Here is a 16,863-nt window from a genome sequence, read left to right as displayed (position 1 = left end):
ATGTCTCTTCTCGGTCTCAGTAAACTTAAGCGCATGCAAGTCATACACATGAAACTTACCTGCATATCGGGATGCTGATTTTATAACAAGCCATTTCTGCAAGTAAAGCACAGTTCCCTGTATGTACCCAGATTAGTCCAGACTCCTGGGTTTTGCCTCCTTTCCAGCACATGGGGACAGAAAGTTTTACTGACAGTGCCATATAACCTAGTGTGCCACCTGCACTCCCTCAGTATTTCTCTGTCTCCAGCAGATGGTAGAAGTGGAGAAGTGCAAAACCTGCAGTCTGTACCTAGTTTGAAAAAAAAAAGGAGAAGTTGGTGATTTCCTCCCAGGAGGTTTGTAGGTCCTGGTGGGGCCATCCCTCCTGGTTTTGAGGTGGACGAGCAGGGGGTTGGGGACCCTTAATGTTCTTGGTCCTTCATCGCCGAAGGCAGAAAGCTAGTGGTATCCCTCTCCTCCAGAAGGGATAGTGGAGCCTGCTGCCACTATTCAGTACAAGGAAGTGCTTGTTTCTTGTTTGTTTTGTTAAAGTTTAAAAAGAAAAAAGGCAAAAAAAAAGAAAAGGTGATTTTATTTCCTGCCGTTCGGCGGCAGAGCGGGGCTGACACCGGACATGGCTCAGCTTCTGCGAGCTCTCGCGTTTTTCTTTCCCTCAGGCGACAGCCGACTCTCGCGGATGCGGTGGCCCGAGGCATGCCACACAGCAGCAAATGCTCTGTGTGTGGTGAGTTGCAAGCATGCGCGATTCTCCAGGACCGGCCTATGCTCCCGATACCTCTCTGGGGGAGAGGGCAGTGTGGGATCAATTGCGGTGACTACCAAATGGCAGCGTGGGTCTGGCAGGCTTCTGTCTGAGTCGCGGTAGGCATCTGGTCCATTCCCAGTCAACGTGGTATCGGCGGCCACCTTCGCGGCTGCGGGGGGAGTGGGATTTCCCTCCGCCACTGACCCTGGCCTATTAGAGGCCCAGGGGGCCCGAAGGGGTCAATAGGGGGGTGGAAGAGGTCCTCCTGGGGGAGGCTTTGGACGGTTCTTTCACCTTTTCAGCAGATTTTATGTTATTGTTACATAAGGCTTATTTGGCCTGGAAAGCTGTGGGGCGGCCTGGGCCCAAGCCTGAGGCTTCAACAGGTCCACACCCCAGGAAGAGATCCAGGGTCTCAGGGGCTTCTGGGGCTACCAGAGTTCGGTGAGCCCTTGGGGTGCTGTCGCAGGACACCGCAGTGGAAGACCCCTCTGATGGATCCTCCTGATGTGGATCCTTCCCTGGGGGGGCAGGATTCGGAGGAGGGGCAGGGGAAAGGTCTGGCTGTGCAGGGGGACAATTCAAAGATGGTGCGTCTGTTCCACAGGGAAGAGTTGGGACCCCTGATCCACTCTGCCCTGGCAGTTAGGGATAAAGGGTCCGCAGGAGGATTCCGATTAGGAGAGGATATGGATCCGGTCATGGATGACTTACAGGTTCAGCGAAGGTGTTTCCTTTTCGTAAGTCCATTAAAAAGTTGGTGGTCAGAAAGTCGGATACTCCAGAGACTGGCTTGAAGGTTGGCAGAGCGATGGATAAGTTATATCCTTTGCCTGAGGACACACTAGAACTCTTGTGGGTAGTGAAGGTGGATGCCTCAGTATCTGGTGTTACTAAGAAGACGATTATTCAGTGGCCGGTGCTGCGACTTTGAAGGATCTGCAGGATAAGAAGCTCGAGGTCCATCTGAAAAAGATTTTTGAGGTGTCTGTGCTCAGCATACGTGCTGCGGTGTGCTTCTCTCTTATGCTTCAGGCTGGGTGTAGCAGTTGCAGGCTGACAAGTCCATGTCCTCCCCGGAGGTGAAGCAGGCAGAGCGGCTAGAACCTGTGGATACCTAAGGCGCAGATGCACTGTATGACCTCATTAGAACTTCCTCTAGAATGATGATGTTGGCGGTCTCTGCCAGGAGGCTTCTTTGGTTGAAAAACTGGTTGGCAGATGTTTCGTCCAAGTCTCAGGAGCGTTGCCCTTCAAGGAAAAACTGCTTTCTGGAGAAGATTTGGAGGAGCTGATAAAGCATCTGTGAGAGAATAAAGTACACAAGTTACCTGAGGATAAGTCTAAAGGGACAAAAGGTTCCTTTTCTGTGCATTCTCGTTTTTGAGGGAATAGGCAGTTTCAGCAAGGGAAGAATTCGGGAGGACACCAGAAGTAGGCCTCGGGGAGGCAGCAGTCCTGGAACCAATCCTTTTGAGGCCAAGAGCCAAACAGGGATGGATCTGGCCAGGTCGGCACCAGAAGCCAAATCTGCGCAATGAAACCAGGCCGGCTCACTCCTCTGTTCCAGTTATAGGGGGTCAGATGACTCTTTTTTTTATGAGGAGCTTATCACCTTAAGCGTGATATCACCTTATCACGCTTAAGGTGATAAGGCAAGCATAACCTTGCCTTATCACCTTAAGCGTGATAAGGCAAGGTTATGCTTTAGAATTTGCTTGTCTGCTAAGGGACCTGTTCATGGTCTCCCTTTGTGTCTCCGTAGAAAAGAGGTGGGTAGTACAGCAGACCATCAGCTGCCTACAGATGCTGGGAGCCATTGTTCCTGTCCTTCTAGAAGAACAAGGGATGGGACGTTATTCCATTTATTTCAAGGTTCCAAAAAAGGGAGGGACCTTTCGTCCAATTTCAGATGTGAAGAAAATAGACATGGCTCTCAAGGTTCCTCATTTTCAGATGGAAACTGTGTGCTCTGTCATTGCAGTGGTGCACAAGGGGGAGTTCTTGGCGCCCCTGAATTTGACCGAGGCATACTTGCACATAGGGATCTGGCCCGACCATCAACAGTTTCTCCGGTTCATGAACCTCGGCATGCATTTTCAGTTTTGCGCCCTTCCATTCAGTCTGGCAACGGCTGCATGGACTTTCACCAAGGTGATGGTGGTGGTGGTGGTAGCAGCTCTCAGGAAGGAGAGTGTGCTGGTGCATCCATATCTGGACAACTGGCTTATTTGAGCAAAGTAGGAGGTCCTTTACAGACAAGCGGTGGACCTGGTGCTACAGTGCTTGCGATCCCTGGGATGGATAGTGAATTTGTCCAAGAGTCATCTCGCCCCTTCTCAGGTGCTGGAGGTTTTGGGAGCACGTTTCGATACCAAGTTGGGGAAAGTCTTTCTTACAGAAGAGCGCGTTGTCAAATTGCAGTCATAGGTTTACAGGTTGTTGGCGAGCCAGGTGCCTAGGGTCTGGGATTACCTGCGGGTTCTCAGTTCCATGGCATCCACTTTGGAGCTCGTTCCTTGGGCATTTTCTCATATGAGGCCTCTACAGGCGGCGTTGCTTTCCTGGTGGGATCCGTTGTCAGAGCAGTGTCAGCTTCCACTATTTCTTATGGAGCCAACCAGGTCCAATCTCTCGTGGTGGCTTGGCCGGGACTACTTCTGTCGAGGGGTGGACTTGGAGTTTCCGGAGTGGATGGTGGTTACCACCAATGCCAGCCTCTCTGGTTGGGGAGCTGTTTGCCAAGCTCAGTCGGTGCAGGGCCAGTGGTCGGTGGAGGAAGTGTCATGGTCTATCAGTCGCTTAGAGACAAGCGATGCGGTTAGCGCTGCATGCGTTTCTTCCTCACTTGCGCGGCCGTTGGTCAGTTTCTGTCAGACAATGTGACAACAGTAGCTTATATCAACCGACAGGATGGTACCAAGAGTCGAGTGGTGGCTAAGGAAGCTCGGGAGCAAATCTGCTGGGCAGAACAGCATCTGGCATTGATAGCAGCTTCTCACATAGCCAGGACCGACAATGTGCAAGTGGATTTTCTCAGCCATCAATAGCTAGATCCTGGAGAGTGTGAGCTGTCTGAGGTAGAAATGACCCTTATTTGTTGCAGATGGGGCAGACTCCGCATGGATTTAATGCAACTCAGCGAAATGCCAAGGTGCCCCGCTTCTTCAGTCGCAGAAGAGAGCGTGGAACAGAGGGAGTTGACGTCTTGGTGGTTCTTTGGCCACAGGACATTCTGCTATATGTGTTTCTGCCGTGGCTGCTAGTGGGCAAGATTTTGCGGTGTGTGGAGGATCACCCTGGAGACGTAAATAATGGTGGCTCCGGAGTGGCCTCAGTGATCTTGGTGTGCAAATCTGATCAATCTAGTGGTAGACGGCCCGTTTAGGGTCGCTTATCTGCTAAAGCTGCTGTATCAAGGCCCCATATTTTCAGATCAGGCTGCATGCTTCTGTCTCATGGCTTGGCTTTTGAGAGGAAACACTTAAAGGAGAAAGATTACTCTGAGGATGTTATTTGTACTCTTTTGCATGCTAGAAAGTCTTCCACCTCTTTGGCGTATGTGAGAGTCTGGAGAATTTTTAAGGATTGATGCATGGAGCAGGGGGTTGACCCTATGTGTGCTTCTGTAGCACAAATTCTTACCTTGCAAAGTGGATTGTTGAAAAATTTGTCCTTTAACGCCCTCAGACTTCAGGTGGCAGCTTTAGATTGTCTTCGAGGCAAGGTGCATGGAGCAGCTCTGGCTGCACATCTGATGTGGTGCATTTTCTTCAAGGGGTGAAGCACTTGTGGCCTCCGGTGTGGAAGTTGTGTCCCTCTTGGAGCCTGAACTTAGTCCTTAAGAGCATGTGTGTGGCTCCATTCAAGCCTCTTAAAAGAGCTACTATGAAAGATCTTACTTTAAAGGTGGTTTTTTGGTGGTGATTTGTTCCACAAGAAGGATTTCAGAGCTTCAAGCCTTGTCATGTAGGGATCCTTTTTTGAGGATCACGGACTTGAGTCTCCTTGAGGATGGTTCCTTCCTTTCTGCCAAGGGTGGTATCATCGTTCCACGTAAGTCAGTCGGTAGAGCTTCTGGCTTTTCCAACTTTGGATGCAACGACTCCTCATGCAAGAGAATTGTGGCTCTTGGATGTCAAGTCTCTAACTGTTTTTGGTTATCAGATCTCCTTTTTGAGCTGTGGAGTGGCACAAAAAAAGGGCATAAGGCATCAAAAGCCACAATTGTGTGATGGTTGAAGGAAACCATAAGCTCTACGTATACCTATCAGGGTTGTCCTATCCCAGAGGGCTTAAGGGCTCATTCTACCCGTTCCCAGGTGGCTTCCTGGGCCAAATGTTAGCAGGTTTCGCTGCAAGAGATTTTTAGGGTGGCTACTTAGAAGTCTTTGCACACTTTTGCCAGGCATTATCATTTGGATGTCCAGGCCCCTGAGGCCATGAGTTTTGGTGAAAGTGTACTTTGAGCGGGGCTCAAACAGTCCCACCCCATTTAGGGAAGCTTTGGTACATCCCAGGAGTATGGACTGATCTGGATACGTACAGGGAAAGGAAAATTGGTTCTTACCTGCTAATTTTCATTCCTGTAGTATCACAGATCAGTCCAGAGTCCCACCCAGTTGAGGTAGGGAATTTTGGAGCGTCTGCTCGAGCTGTTGTTGTAATTAATCTGAAGAATGGCACAGGTTTTGTTTAGTCCTTCACGTGTTTATTTTAATGTGGACAAATTTATATGTTCTAAGTTTCCACTTCCCTCTGCTTGTTCAGGGGGATATTAATTCATTGTTGGTATTAGTGTTGTTCCTGTCTTGGCTTGGGTCTAGGTTATTACTGAGGGTCTCAAAAAACAAAGCGGAAGCTGATCCAAGTTGTCTAGCAGCGATAAACACGAAGAAAAGGATCAGTAAAACAAGGACAAGATCAAATAAAACTCCTTGTTTTACCAATCCTTCTCTTCATGGTTATTAATGAGGGACTGCAGGTGGCACCTCATGTTAAATGGCAGTGTCAGTAAAACTGGGAGGCAAAACCCAGGAGTCTGTACTGATCTGTAGTACTACAGGAACACAAACCAGCAGGTAAGAACCAATTTTCTCTTTTATCTTCAGAATTGCCTTTGAAAATGACTCCCTTAAAGTGTAAGAAGCAGAATGGAATAAGCACAAAATGAAACAAGTTGTTAAGTGCTAATTAAAATAATATTTTTAAGGTGTCATGAATGTGTTTGTATGTGTTACTTTTTTTCAGGCGTAAACCTGTTGTTGCAAGGGCTTTGTTCCAACACTTTGATAAAATGTCTTGATTTGAAGGTGAGTGGATTGATTCAGCACAAGGAGATCTGTTGCAGAATGCTATGATGAAATCTGACAACTGCTTGGGGAGTGATGAAGGTTAATGGGCAAATGCCCTGACAGGACAGGGCACTGACAGCTGACTCTTAAAAGAGCACTGGGGAATTCTATGATTATTATCATTAAAATCATCCATTGTACCTGAAGACTGGAGGGTGGCCAATATAACCCCAATATTTAAAAAGGGCTTCAGGGGCGATTCAGGAAACTATAGATCAGTGAGCCTGACTTCAGTGCCAGAAAAAATAGTGGAAACTATTCTAAAGATCAAAATCACAGAGCATATAGAAAGACATGGTTTAATGGATCACAGTCAGCATGGATTTACCCAAGGCAAGTCTTGCCTTACAAATCTTCATTTTTTTGAAGGGGTTAATAAACATGTGGATAAAGGTGAGCCATTAAATGTAGTGTATTTGGATTTTCAGAAAACGTTTGACAAAGTCCCTCATGAGAGGCTTCTAAGGAAACTAAAAAGTCATGGGATAGGAGGTGGTGTCCTTTCATGGATTACAAACTGGTTGAAAGACAGGAAACAGAAACTAGGATTAAATGGTCAATTTTTCTCAGTAGAAAAGTGTAAACAGTGGAGTGCCTCGGATTTGTACTTGGACCGGTGCATTTCAATATATTTATAAATGATTTGGAAAGGAATACGACGAGTGAGGTAATCAAATTTGCAGATGATCCAAAATTATTCAGAGTAGTTAAATCACAAGTTTATTGTGATAAATTGCAGGAGGACCTTGCGAGACTGGAAGATTGGTCAAATGGCAGATGAAATTTAATGTAGACAAGTGCAAGGTGATGCATATAGGGAAAAATAATCCATGCTGTAGTTACACAATGTTGGGTTCCAAATTAGGAGCTACCACCCAGGAAAAAGATCTATGCATCATAGTAGATAATACATTGAAATCGTCAGCTCAGTGTGCTGCGGCAGTCAAAAAAGCAAACAGAATGTTAGGAATAATTAGGAAAGGACTAGTGAATAAAACGGAAAATGTCATAATGCCTCTGTATCGCTCCATGGTGAGACCACACCTTGAATACTGTGTACAATTCTGGTCGCTGCATCTCAAAAAAGATATAGTTGCACTGGAGAAGGTACAGAGAAGGGTGACCAAAATGATAAATGGGATGGAACTGCTCCCCTATGAGGAAAGGCTAAAGAGGTTAGGGATGTTCAGCTTGGAGAAGAGACGGCTGAGGGGGGATATGATAGAGGTCTTTAAAATCATGAGAGGTCTAGAACGGGTAAATGTGTATCAGTTATTTACTCATTTGAATAATAGAAGGACTAGGGGGCACTCCATGAAGTTAGCAAGTAGCACATTTAAAACTAATCGGAGAAAAGTCTTTTTCACTCAACGCACAATTAAGCTCTGGAATTTGTTGCCAGGGGATGTGGTTAGTGCAGTTCGTGTAGCTGGGTTTAAAAAAGGTTTGGATAAGTTCATGGAGGAGAATCAATTTGTCTTAGAGAATAGCCACTGTTATTAATGGCATCAGTAGCATGGAATCTACTTAGTGTTTGGGTACTTGCCAGATACTTGTAGCCTGGATTGGCCACTGTTGGAAACAGGATGTTAGGCTTGATGGACCTTTGGTCTGACCCAGTATGGCAATTTCTTATGTTCTTATATTCTTATGACTCAACAGCATAGCCATTTTTTTCTTCCCTGATTGGGCAGCCAGAGTGCCCCCCTCTTTCAGAATTGTTCAAGCTCCCCCTTGGGGGTCCCACTCTCCAGTTTACTTACTCCTGGTCTGGGGTCTCGCAGCTAAGATTTAATGCTAAAAAATGCAGTTATGCATTTAGGCTGCAAAAACTCAAGGGAGAGGTACAGTATTGAGAGGTGAAATTCTAAGCACGAAAGAAGAGCGGTATCTGGGTGTGATTGTATCTGATCAACTTAAGGTGGCCAAAGAGGCGGATAAAGTGATGGTAAAAGCCGGAAAGATGGTTGGTTGCATAGGGAGAGGAATGATCAGCAGAAAAAGGTGTGATATTGCCCCTGTATAGTTCCCCGATTAGACCTCAGTTCTGGAGTCCTAACCTTCAGAAGGTTATAAACCGGTTTGAATTGGTCAAGAGGGTGGTTACTAAAATGACCAGTGGTCTTCGATCTAAAGTAGATGGGGATAGTCTTAAAGTTCTAAATATGTATTCTCTAGAGGAAAGGTGAGATTGGAGGTATTTAATTGTGTCATATATCCTCTTAAGTTTCAATGCACAGGTAGCAGGCTTCTTTCAAAGGAAAGGAGGCTCTAGAACAAGGGGTCATTGTATGAGGTCGAAAGGGGGTAGACTCAGGAATAATCTAAGAAAATATTTCTTTACAGAGAGGGCATTGGATGCATGGAACGGCCTCCCAGTGGAAGTTGTGGAGCAAGAACAGTATCTGAATTCAAGAAAGTATGGGATAAACACAGGGGATCTCTGAGGGAGTGGTAGGGATTGTAAAGCTGAATTAGTTGATGTGGCTGTGTAGACTAGATAGGCAGTATGGTCCTTTTCTGCCGTCATATTTTTGTGTTTCTAGGATAAGAATGTATTGTGGACAATATGTTGAAATCTTCAGCTCAGTGTGTGACATCAGTTAAATAGCAAATAGAATGTTAGAAATTGCTCTGAAAGAATGAAAAACAAAACTGAGAATATCACGCTTCTGTATTGATCCATGATGTGACCGCACCTTGGGTTTGTGTGCAGTTCTGGTTATCCCATCTTAAAAAAGACATTGTGGAACTAGAAAAGGTACAGAGAAGGGCAACAAAATGATTATGTAGATGGAATGGCTCTTTTATGAAGGAAGAGAGAGAGAGAGAGAGGTTAGGGCTGTTCAGCTTGGTAAAGAGACAACCGAGAAGGGATATGGTAAAAGTTTATAAAATCATGAGTGGGGTGGAACAGGTAAATAAAGCAGGGTTATTTACTCTTTCAAACTATACTAGGATTAGGGGACAATCCTTTAAACTAATGGGTAATAGATTTAAAACAAATCAGAGGGGGGTTTTTCAGTCAGTGCATAATTAAGCTGTGGAATTTTGTTGCAGGAGGATGTGATCAAAGTTAATGGTAGAGCCAGATTTAAAAATGATTTGGACAAGTTTGTGGAGAACAAGTCCATTAACATTCATTAGCTAGGCAGGCACAGGGAGCGTCACTTCCTCCATCTGGGAATGAACAGCAGGAAGGTATTCTTCCTGGAATTTCTTTGTGACCCGGTTTGGCAACTGTCAGAGACAGGATGCTGGGCTTGATGAACCTTTGGTCTGATCCAGCATAGCACGTCTTATCTACTTAATCCTGTGGTGAGATGGGTGATGTGACAACTGGCTAATGGGTAATCCTGTGGTGGGATGGGTGATGTGACAACTGGCTAATGGGTAATCCTGTGGTGGGATGGGTGATGTGACAACGGGATAATGGGTAATGCTGTGGTGAGATGGGTGATGAGACAAGGGGCTAAGGGTAATCCTGTGGTGAGATGGGTGATGTGACAACTGGCCAACGGGTAGTCCTGTGGTGGGATGGGTGATGTGACAACGCGCTAATGGGTATTGCTGTGGTGGGATGTCGTGACACTGTGATATTTTTACAGGGCAATAATCTTCGTGCAGTGGGTGCTGAAGCTTTGGGGAAACTTTTACAACAAAACAAATCTATCAAAAGGTAAAGAAAGAGCTATCTGCTTTTTCAAATATGTGTCTGTCATTGTTTCTTGATTATTGTTTCTGCACTGTGTGGGAGGAGGGTTTACAGTTCTTCATGAGGAGATGTACAGGGGGTGGAATGGGGATCCCTCTGTTTCCTGCTTGAGGGGGGGTGCATTGCTCTGTGGGGATATAATGGAGTTACTTTCTTCATGCATGGGTGCAGAGGTATGGCATGGGCTTCTCAGTTTATGCAAGAGGTACTAAGGGAGGGGCTCTTCTGGTACATGACTTGTTTGCTCTGACTTCTGCTATTTCTTTTTGCTCTCAGGTTGATCCTTGAGTGGAATAACCTAGGCATGTGGGAGGACAGCTTTTCCCTCTTCTGTGATAGTCTTGGCTCCAATCACTTTTTAAAGCAACTAGACCTTCGCAATAATCAGATCAACCACCAGGGGGCAGAAGAGCTAGCAATGGCTCTGAAACACAATTCAAGCCTACAGGAGCTGGGTAAGGTGTACATGACCAAAGGCAATTTTCAGGAATTTGTCAGAGAAGCTGCTGACCTTTTAGCATTGCAATATGAATCCATAAGATGAAAATGCTGGAGGCTGTTGTTAAACAAAACTAAGGGGCCAAAAAAGAGTTATATGAGAATCCTGGGGTACTAGTTAAGTAACAAAGTATAAGAGAGTCATTTGGACAAGCATATATTAATGCAAAAAAAATTGCTATTACTAGCATCAGTAGCATGGGATAGACAGTTTTTGGGTACTTGCCAGGTTCTTATGGCCTGGATTGGCCACTGTTGGAAACAGGATGCTGGGCTTGATGGACCCTTGGTCTGACCCAGTATGGCATGTTCTTATGATAATAAGACCTCTTGGCATAACATCACCAACTCCGTAGCTAATAAAGTATGTCCCCTGTCATCGAAGGAAATTAACCCTGCCCGTCAAAACAAAAAACCTTGGTTCAGTCTAGAACTAAAAAACCTTAAACAAGAGCTACGCCACAAAGAACAACGATGGCGCAAAGACCCCACCCCTGCTTCACAGTCAGCCTACAAAGCCGCCATGAACTACTATAGGAATACCATACTACGCACTAAAAAGGATTTCTACGCCAATAAAATCCACAACTTTCTCTACAATGCAAAGGCCTTGTTTTCATATGTCTCAATACTTACAAAACCCACTCCCCCAACCATTCCTGATGATGAAACTCAAAATAAATCCATCGAACTAGTAACGTTCTTCGAGAACGGGGAGGTAAGAGACGGGGAGAGGAGATAAGGGAGTAAGATGTTCTCACTCGTCCTCCCTTACCTTTCACAGCCTGTCTCCCTCACCTCCTGCAACCTGTCACATCACAGTGGTCATCTTCAGCGCACTGGAGGTGATACTTGTGGGCCATTCTTTACCAGGCCATTGTCGTCCTCTTCAGCCTGCAGGGGGTGGAACCCTCGCGGGTAGGTCTTCAACATGCCACCACAGTTCTGCTCATGCGCACGTGGCAGGGGGAATCCCTGAGGACACATCACCATTGCACCGCCATGGTTCTGATCATGTGCCCTCGGGGAGAAGGATCTCTGTGTGCACATCATCATCACGCCAGCGCAGATCTGTTCATGTACCCACTTATGGTGGGATCCCCATGGGCACATCAATATCGCACCACCGCAGGTCTGCTTATGGCAGGTCATCATCATGCAGTTATGGTGTTAGGCAGCTCTGTTTGGGTGGGCCTGATTCCAAAGTGGGCAGGCCATAGCTCACCTAGGCCCACTTGTGGCTACACCTCTGGTGCAAAGACAGTATGCTCTGTTTGCAAAGTCCTGTCTCTCAGACACCCACACAGACACAGACTCCCTCTCTCTCACACACACACACACTTCTCTTAATACATTAAAAAATATGTAACTTTTCCAATTTTGTTTGGTTTTGAAAATTTACATCAATTGTGAACCAAACAACCCGATCAATGACGGGTATTTTTTGCTAATATGCTTTGTTTGCAAAGCCCTGTCTCTCAGGCTGCCAGGCATAGGCAGGCTCATACATACACAGATATTCACACATATATGCAAACACACTCATATATATATATATATATATATATATATATATATACACACACACACACACATGCAGATTCCCTGAAACACACACAGGCCACTACTCACACATACACACAGAGGGTGAATTCTTCAGGAACCACTCTGCCGCCATGGGATGGAGTCCGTGTTGGCCCTTTCCTTCTTTTGCCACCATGGGATGGGAACCATGGCAGCCAACCTGCAGATCTCTTTTTCTGGTGTCAATAAGCCCTGATTGTGTGAGCCTGAGCTGTAAGTAGGTGGATCATGGCCTTCCCAGGCCCATTCATGGCTAAATCACTGTTGAGGATTGTGAACTAGTTAAAAGACAGGAAACAGAAGGTAAGACTAACTGGTCAAGTCTCTCAATGGAGGATGGTAAATAATGCAGTGCCCCAGGGAACTAGACGGGAACCGGTGCTTTTTAATCTTCTTCTATAATGATCGCTATATTTTTTTTTTTGTAATTTAAATTTTATTATTCAACACAGAATACAAAATAACGGGCTACAATGGTTGCCCAAATGTAATAAAGTTATGTAACAGCAGCCAGCTACATTACAAAAAAATAAGAGAATCATAATCCTGCGTGAGTTTTTCTCAGTTTGTACCTCCCTTTACCCACCCTTCCCCGTCGGTTATCCAGCTAAGTGCAGTGTGTAACTGTAATTGCAATAGAGGTGGCTCTGAGGAGCAGAGAGTAAGCATGAGGTGTGGCATACAAAACAGAACATAACATAGCAAGGGTAAATTCCTACCTGACCCAAAAATACACAGAACAATTAGAAAGTAACTAAATAGTAGCAATGCTACAACAGTATACCAAATAGTAGCAACAGAACAGTATACCAAACAGTATATCAAATAAAAGTCTGAGAGTAAGGTAGTGACCATTGGCCCAGAACTAGGAATGTTCCCTTCAAATGAGTAGGGATTGCCATCAGAGGTACAGTATTATCCCAATTTCCAATTTAAGTAAGGCATCCAGATCTTTTCATGAGACGCTATTTTATCATTATGTAGGGCTGTAAGTTTGCTCATATAATATACCCTGTCTAATCTAGACTGTACAGCGCTAATGGATGGGACTTCCGGCCTATTCCACCATGGAGCAATTTCGCATCTAGCAGATGAAGCTACTTGTTGAGCCCAGCGTTGAGAAGGGGATGAACCCTAATCAGGGAACATATTAAGTAAGGTTTTAGGGTCTCTAGGGATCTTAAAGCGAGTAACTAGGTAATTAAAGTCAAGAACTGCTTCCCATAGGTGCACAATGCTCGGGCATTCCCACCACTGATGAAAATAGGTTCCTATAGCTCCGCATCCTTTCCAGCAAAGGTTTTTACCATCCCCTTGCATCTTGCTTAATTGATCAGGAGTGATATACCATCTATACAGTACTTTATAACCATTTGCTTTTATCGCCAAGGATACTGAGCATCTGCCGGTAGTGGTAAAGGAGTGTTCCCAATCACTATCCTTGAATTGCTCACCAATATCTCATTCCCAAGCAACTTAGGTCATTTTTCCCCGTGGGACCCCTTTAATGAGAGCCTTAATTTTGGATATGGGTTTAGTGATCTTACCTGCATGCGAACATTCCCTGTACGTACCCGGATCAGTCCAGACCATGGGTTGAGCCTCCTGTCCAGCAGATGGAGACAGACCAAAAGTGAAAGGGTATCCTATATCAGGACAGAGCCTACCCTGCAGCCCTTCAGTATTTGTCTCCAGCAGATGCCGGCAACTCACCCTGCGGTTCCCTTTCCTTCTTAGCTTGCCCTTACCCTGTGGGGTCCCTTTCTTTCTTCTTTAGGGCAAGCTCAAGCAAGTATTTGATTTAGTTCAATTTATAGTAAAAAGAAAAAGTAAAAAGGGACTTTGTTCCTCTGCGTTCATGGAGACAGTTCTGTCTCCCTCGCTCTTGGGGGACCTAGGGAGGCTTGCCCCTTGAATTTCTTCAGCCTAGGCTCTCTTCCCGGTGACAGTGGTAGCTTGGGGTGATACTGGTGGTCCAGTCATTCCCCCTGACTACACTGCCTTGCCCCGAGACGCCTAATCCCTCGGGTGCCCTGACAGGGATGCTTCATTCCCCTGTATGATTTAAAAAAAAAAAAAATCTTAATTAAATAATACAGCAGTTTAAGAATTTGCTGAAGGCAGTAATTTTTCTATATAGTTGTAGTAGGAGAGTGCAGGGTTTGATCTCCTGCACTTTCTCCCCCAGGGCTCCCAGCTCAGCTGATTTTTTACTTTGCGGCGGCTCCTGCTCTGATGCCGCGTTCTCACTTGCGTGTGGCTTGTGGAGAGCCGGCCTCCCAGCTCTCACGCGATGGACTGAGTTCCGGCTGCTTGCCGGGTGGGGAGGGCCTCTCCTCGGCAGTGCCGTAGACCATAACCTGAGGACGCGCTCCCCGACGCATGGCCAGGCCGTTCCCGATTTGGCAAACCGCGGGAACAGTGGCCATTTTGAGATTTGTGCTGATGCCGATACAGGGCTGCAGGAGGGAGAAGGGGCTGATTTACCGGTTTCTCCCCCCGATTTGAGTCCGGTGCGTTCTCAGGGGGATGTTCCTGACCCACTCTCTCCTCCTTCCCCTCTCCCCCCCCTGGGAATATCCTCGCAGCCGGTTTTTCTTCAGAATTTGTGCTTCTAATGCACAAATCTTATTTGGCCAGTCTGCAGGAGGAGGATGACCCCCCGCCAGGCCCTCCTCCCAGTAAGGTTCCTCGGATGCCCGCTCCGCTTCCTCCTTGGATGTGCAAGGCTCCGTGCGGGTTCGCATGGTGCCAGGGCCCCCCCCTTCCCCCAGATCCACCGCATCCTCCCACGGATCCAGCCCCAGACCTGGAGGCGGATCTCTCCCTACAGGCCCCTCCCCTTGAGGGAGATGACCCCCCGGGTACTTCGCTTGTTTCAACGGGAAGAGCTGGAGCCGCTCATTCCCTTCATCCTTCAGGAACTGGGGATCGATGCTCCCCCCCGGAAGATACTGTGACAGCTGCAATGCCGGCTAACACAGTCCCGGTCCTGGCAGGGCTCAGGGCATTTCCGCACACCTTCCCGTTTCATCCTATGCACAAGTTGCTCCTCTTATGGGAATGGGAAGTTCCCAAGACGGGTCTCTAGGTAGGCAGAGCTATGGACAAGCTCTATCCGCTCCCCGAAGATTGCCTGGAAATGCTAAAGATTCCCAAAGTGGATTCTTCAGTATCGGCGGTTACCAAGCATACCACGATCCCCGTGGTGGGAGCCACAGCCTTGAAGGACGTCCAGGACCGTAAACTTGAATTTTCTCTCAAGCGGATCCTCGAGGTCTTGGCCTTGGGGGTCCAAGCGACAATCTGCAGCAGTCTCATGCAGCGGGCAAGTCTTAGGTGGGTCCAATTGCTCAGCACCCAGGACCTCCCGTCTGCAGAGGCGGAGCAGACTGAGCGTTTGGAGGGCGCCATAGCGTATGGAGTAGATGCCCTCTATGATTTGTTTCGAGTGCAAGCCAAGGCAATGGTCTCCGCGGTGTCAGCCAGACATCTCCTCTGGCTGCGCAATTGGACCGCGGACTCTTCTTCCAAGGCTCAGCTGGGCACACTTCCTTTCAAGGGTAAGTTGCTTTTTGGGGAGGACCTGGAATAGCTTATTAAATCCTTGGGTGAAAACAAGGTCCATAAGCTGTTGGAGGACCGCCCTAAACAGTCTAAGTCTTTTTTTCCAACACGTACCCGCTTTCGGGGCCATCACCGGTACAACAACAGGGCGTGAGGTTCTTTCCCAAGGGGAGCCATTTCCAGGTCTCAATCCTGGTCCCAGTCCTTTCAGGGCTGTCGTGCCTTCCGAGATGGTAATACACAGCATTCGGCCGCCAAGTCCGCTCCCCAATGAGATCCGGCCAGTCCATTCCTCCGTACCAAACTTAGGTGGTCGTCTCTCTCTGTTTTGCAAGGAATGGGCCAAAATTACGTCGGATCAGTGGGTACTCAAGGTGATAGAACATGGCTACGCGTTAGAATTTGTCCGAGACCTACCGGATCTCTACCTAATGTCTCCCTGCGGATGCCTCAAGCAGCCCACTGTCTGCCAGACCCTCGCCAGACTCCAGGAGCTTGGAGCGATAGTGCCAGTGGAGGAGCAAGGTGCCGGCCAGTATTCCATCTACTTCGTCGTGCCCAAGAAAGACAATTCCTTCCGTCCTATTCTGGATCTCAAGAGAGTCAACCAAGCCCTCAGGGTGCCTCACTTCCAGATGGAGACCCTGAGGGCTGTGATAGTGGCGGTTCGCCCAGGCGAATATCTGGCCTCCCTCGACTTGACAGAAGCTTATCTCCATATACCGATTCGACGCGAGCATCAGAAGTATCTCCGCTTCAGCATCCTGGGCCAACACTTCCAGTTCCGGGCTCTACCCTTTGGTCTCGCTGCCGCTCCCCGCACCTTTACCAAGGTCATGGTGGTAGTGGCGGCAGCTCTGCGCAGAGAAGGAATTTTAGTCCATCCTTACCTGGACGATTGGCTCGTGCAGGCCAAGTCGCCGACTCTCTGCAACCTAGCAGTCGACCGGGTACTTGCTCTTTTCACCTCATTCGGGTGGATAGTCAACTTCCCCAAGAGCAACCTTCAGCCCTCCCAGGTCCTGGAATTTCTGGGAGCTCGCTTCGATACCCGAGTCAGAAAAGTGTTTCTCCCGGACGCTCGGGCGCTCAAGCTCATGGATCAAGTACGCAGCTTTCTTTCTCTCCCGCTTCCCACGGCATGGGATTACCTACAGGTCCTGGGGACCTTGGCCTCCACTATCGACCTGGTTCCCTGGGCTTTTGCGCATATGCGGCCATTACAGAAAGCGTTGTTATCCCCCTGGAAGCCAGTGTCCGAGCAGTTCCGAGCACCTCTACCTCTCTCCGACTCTACCATCGCAGATATACAATCGTGGCTGTCGCTAGCGCATCTCTTGAAGAGGATGCCCTTACTGACTCCGAATTGGGTCATAGTCACGACGGATGCCAGCCTC

At 47.4% G+C, this 16,863-nt stretch overlaps 1 protein-coding gene across 1 annotated transcript in view; it reads left to right on the top strand.

Moving 5' to 3' along the window:
* The window catches only part of LRRC45 (leucine rich repeat containing 45), a 170,619-nt gene that overhangs the window by 4,078 nt on the left and 149,678 nt on the right, over positions 1 to 16,863 (top strand). Inside the window, exons 3-5 of the mRNA XM_029599051.1 lie at positions 5,999 to 6,060; positions 9,711 to 9,781; positions 10,094 to 10,272. Of these exons, the coding sequence (XP_029454911.1) occupies positions 5,999 to 6,060; positions 9,711 to 9,781; positions 10,094 to 10,272 (312 nt within the window). The remainder of the gene's footprint in view (positions 1 to 5,998; positions 6,061 to 9,710; positions 9,782 to 10,093; positions 10,273 to 16,863) is intronic.

The sequence above is a fragment of the Rhinatrema bivittatum genome, chromosome 4 (assembly GCF_901001135.1).
Source record: "Rhinatrema bivittatum chromosome 4, aRhiBiv1.1, whole genome shotgun sequence".
NCBI lineage: Eukaryota > Metazoa > Chordata > Amphibia > Gymnophiona > Rhinatrematidae > Rhinatrema > Rhinatrema bivittatum.
The sequence above is the reverse complement of the archived record's forward strand: the minus strand, read 5'-3'. Positions and strand labels throughout refer to the sequence as shown.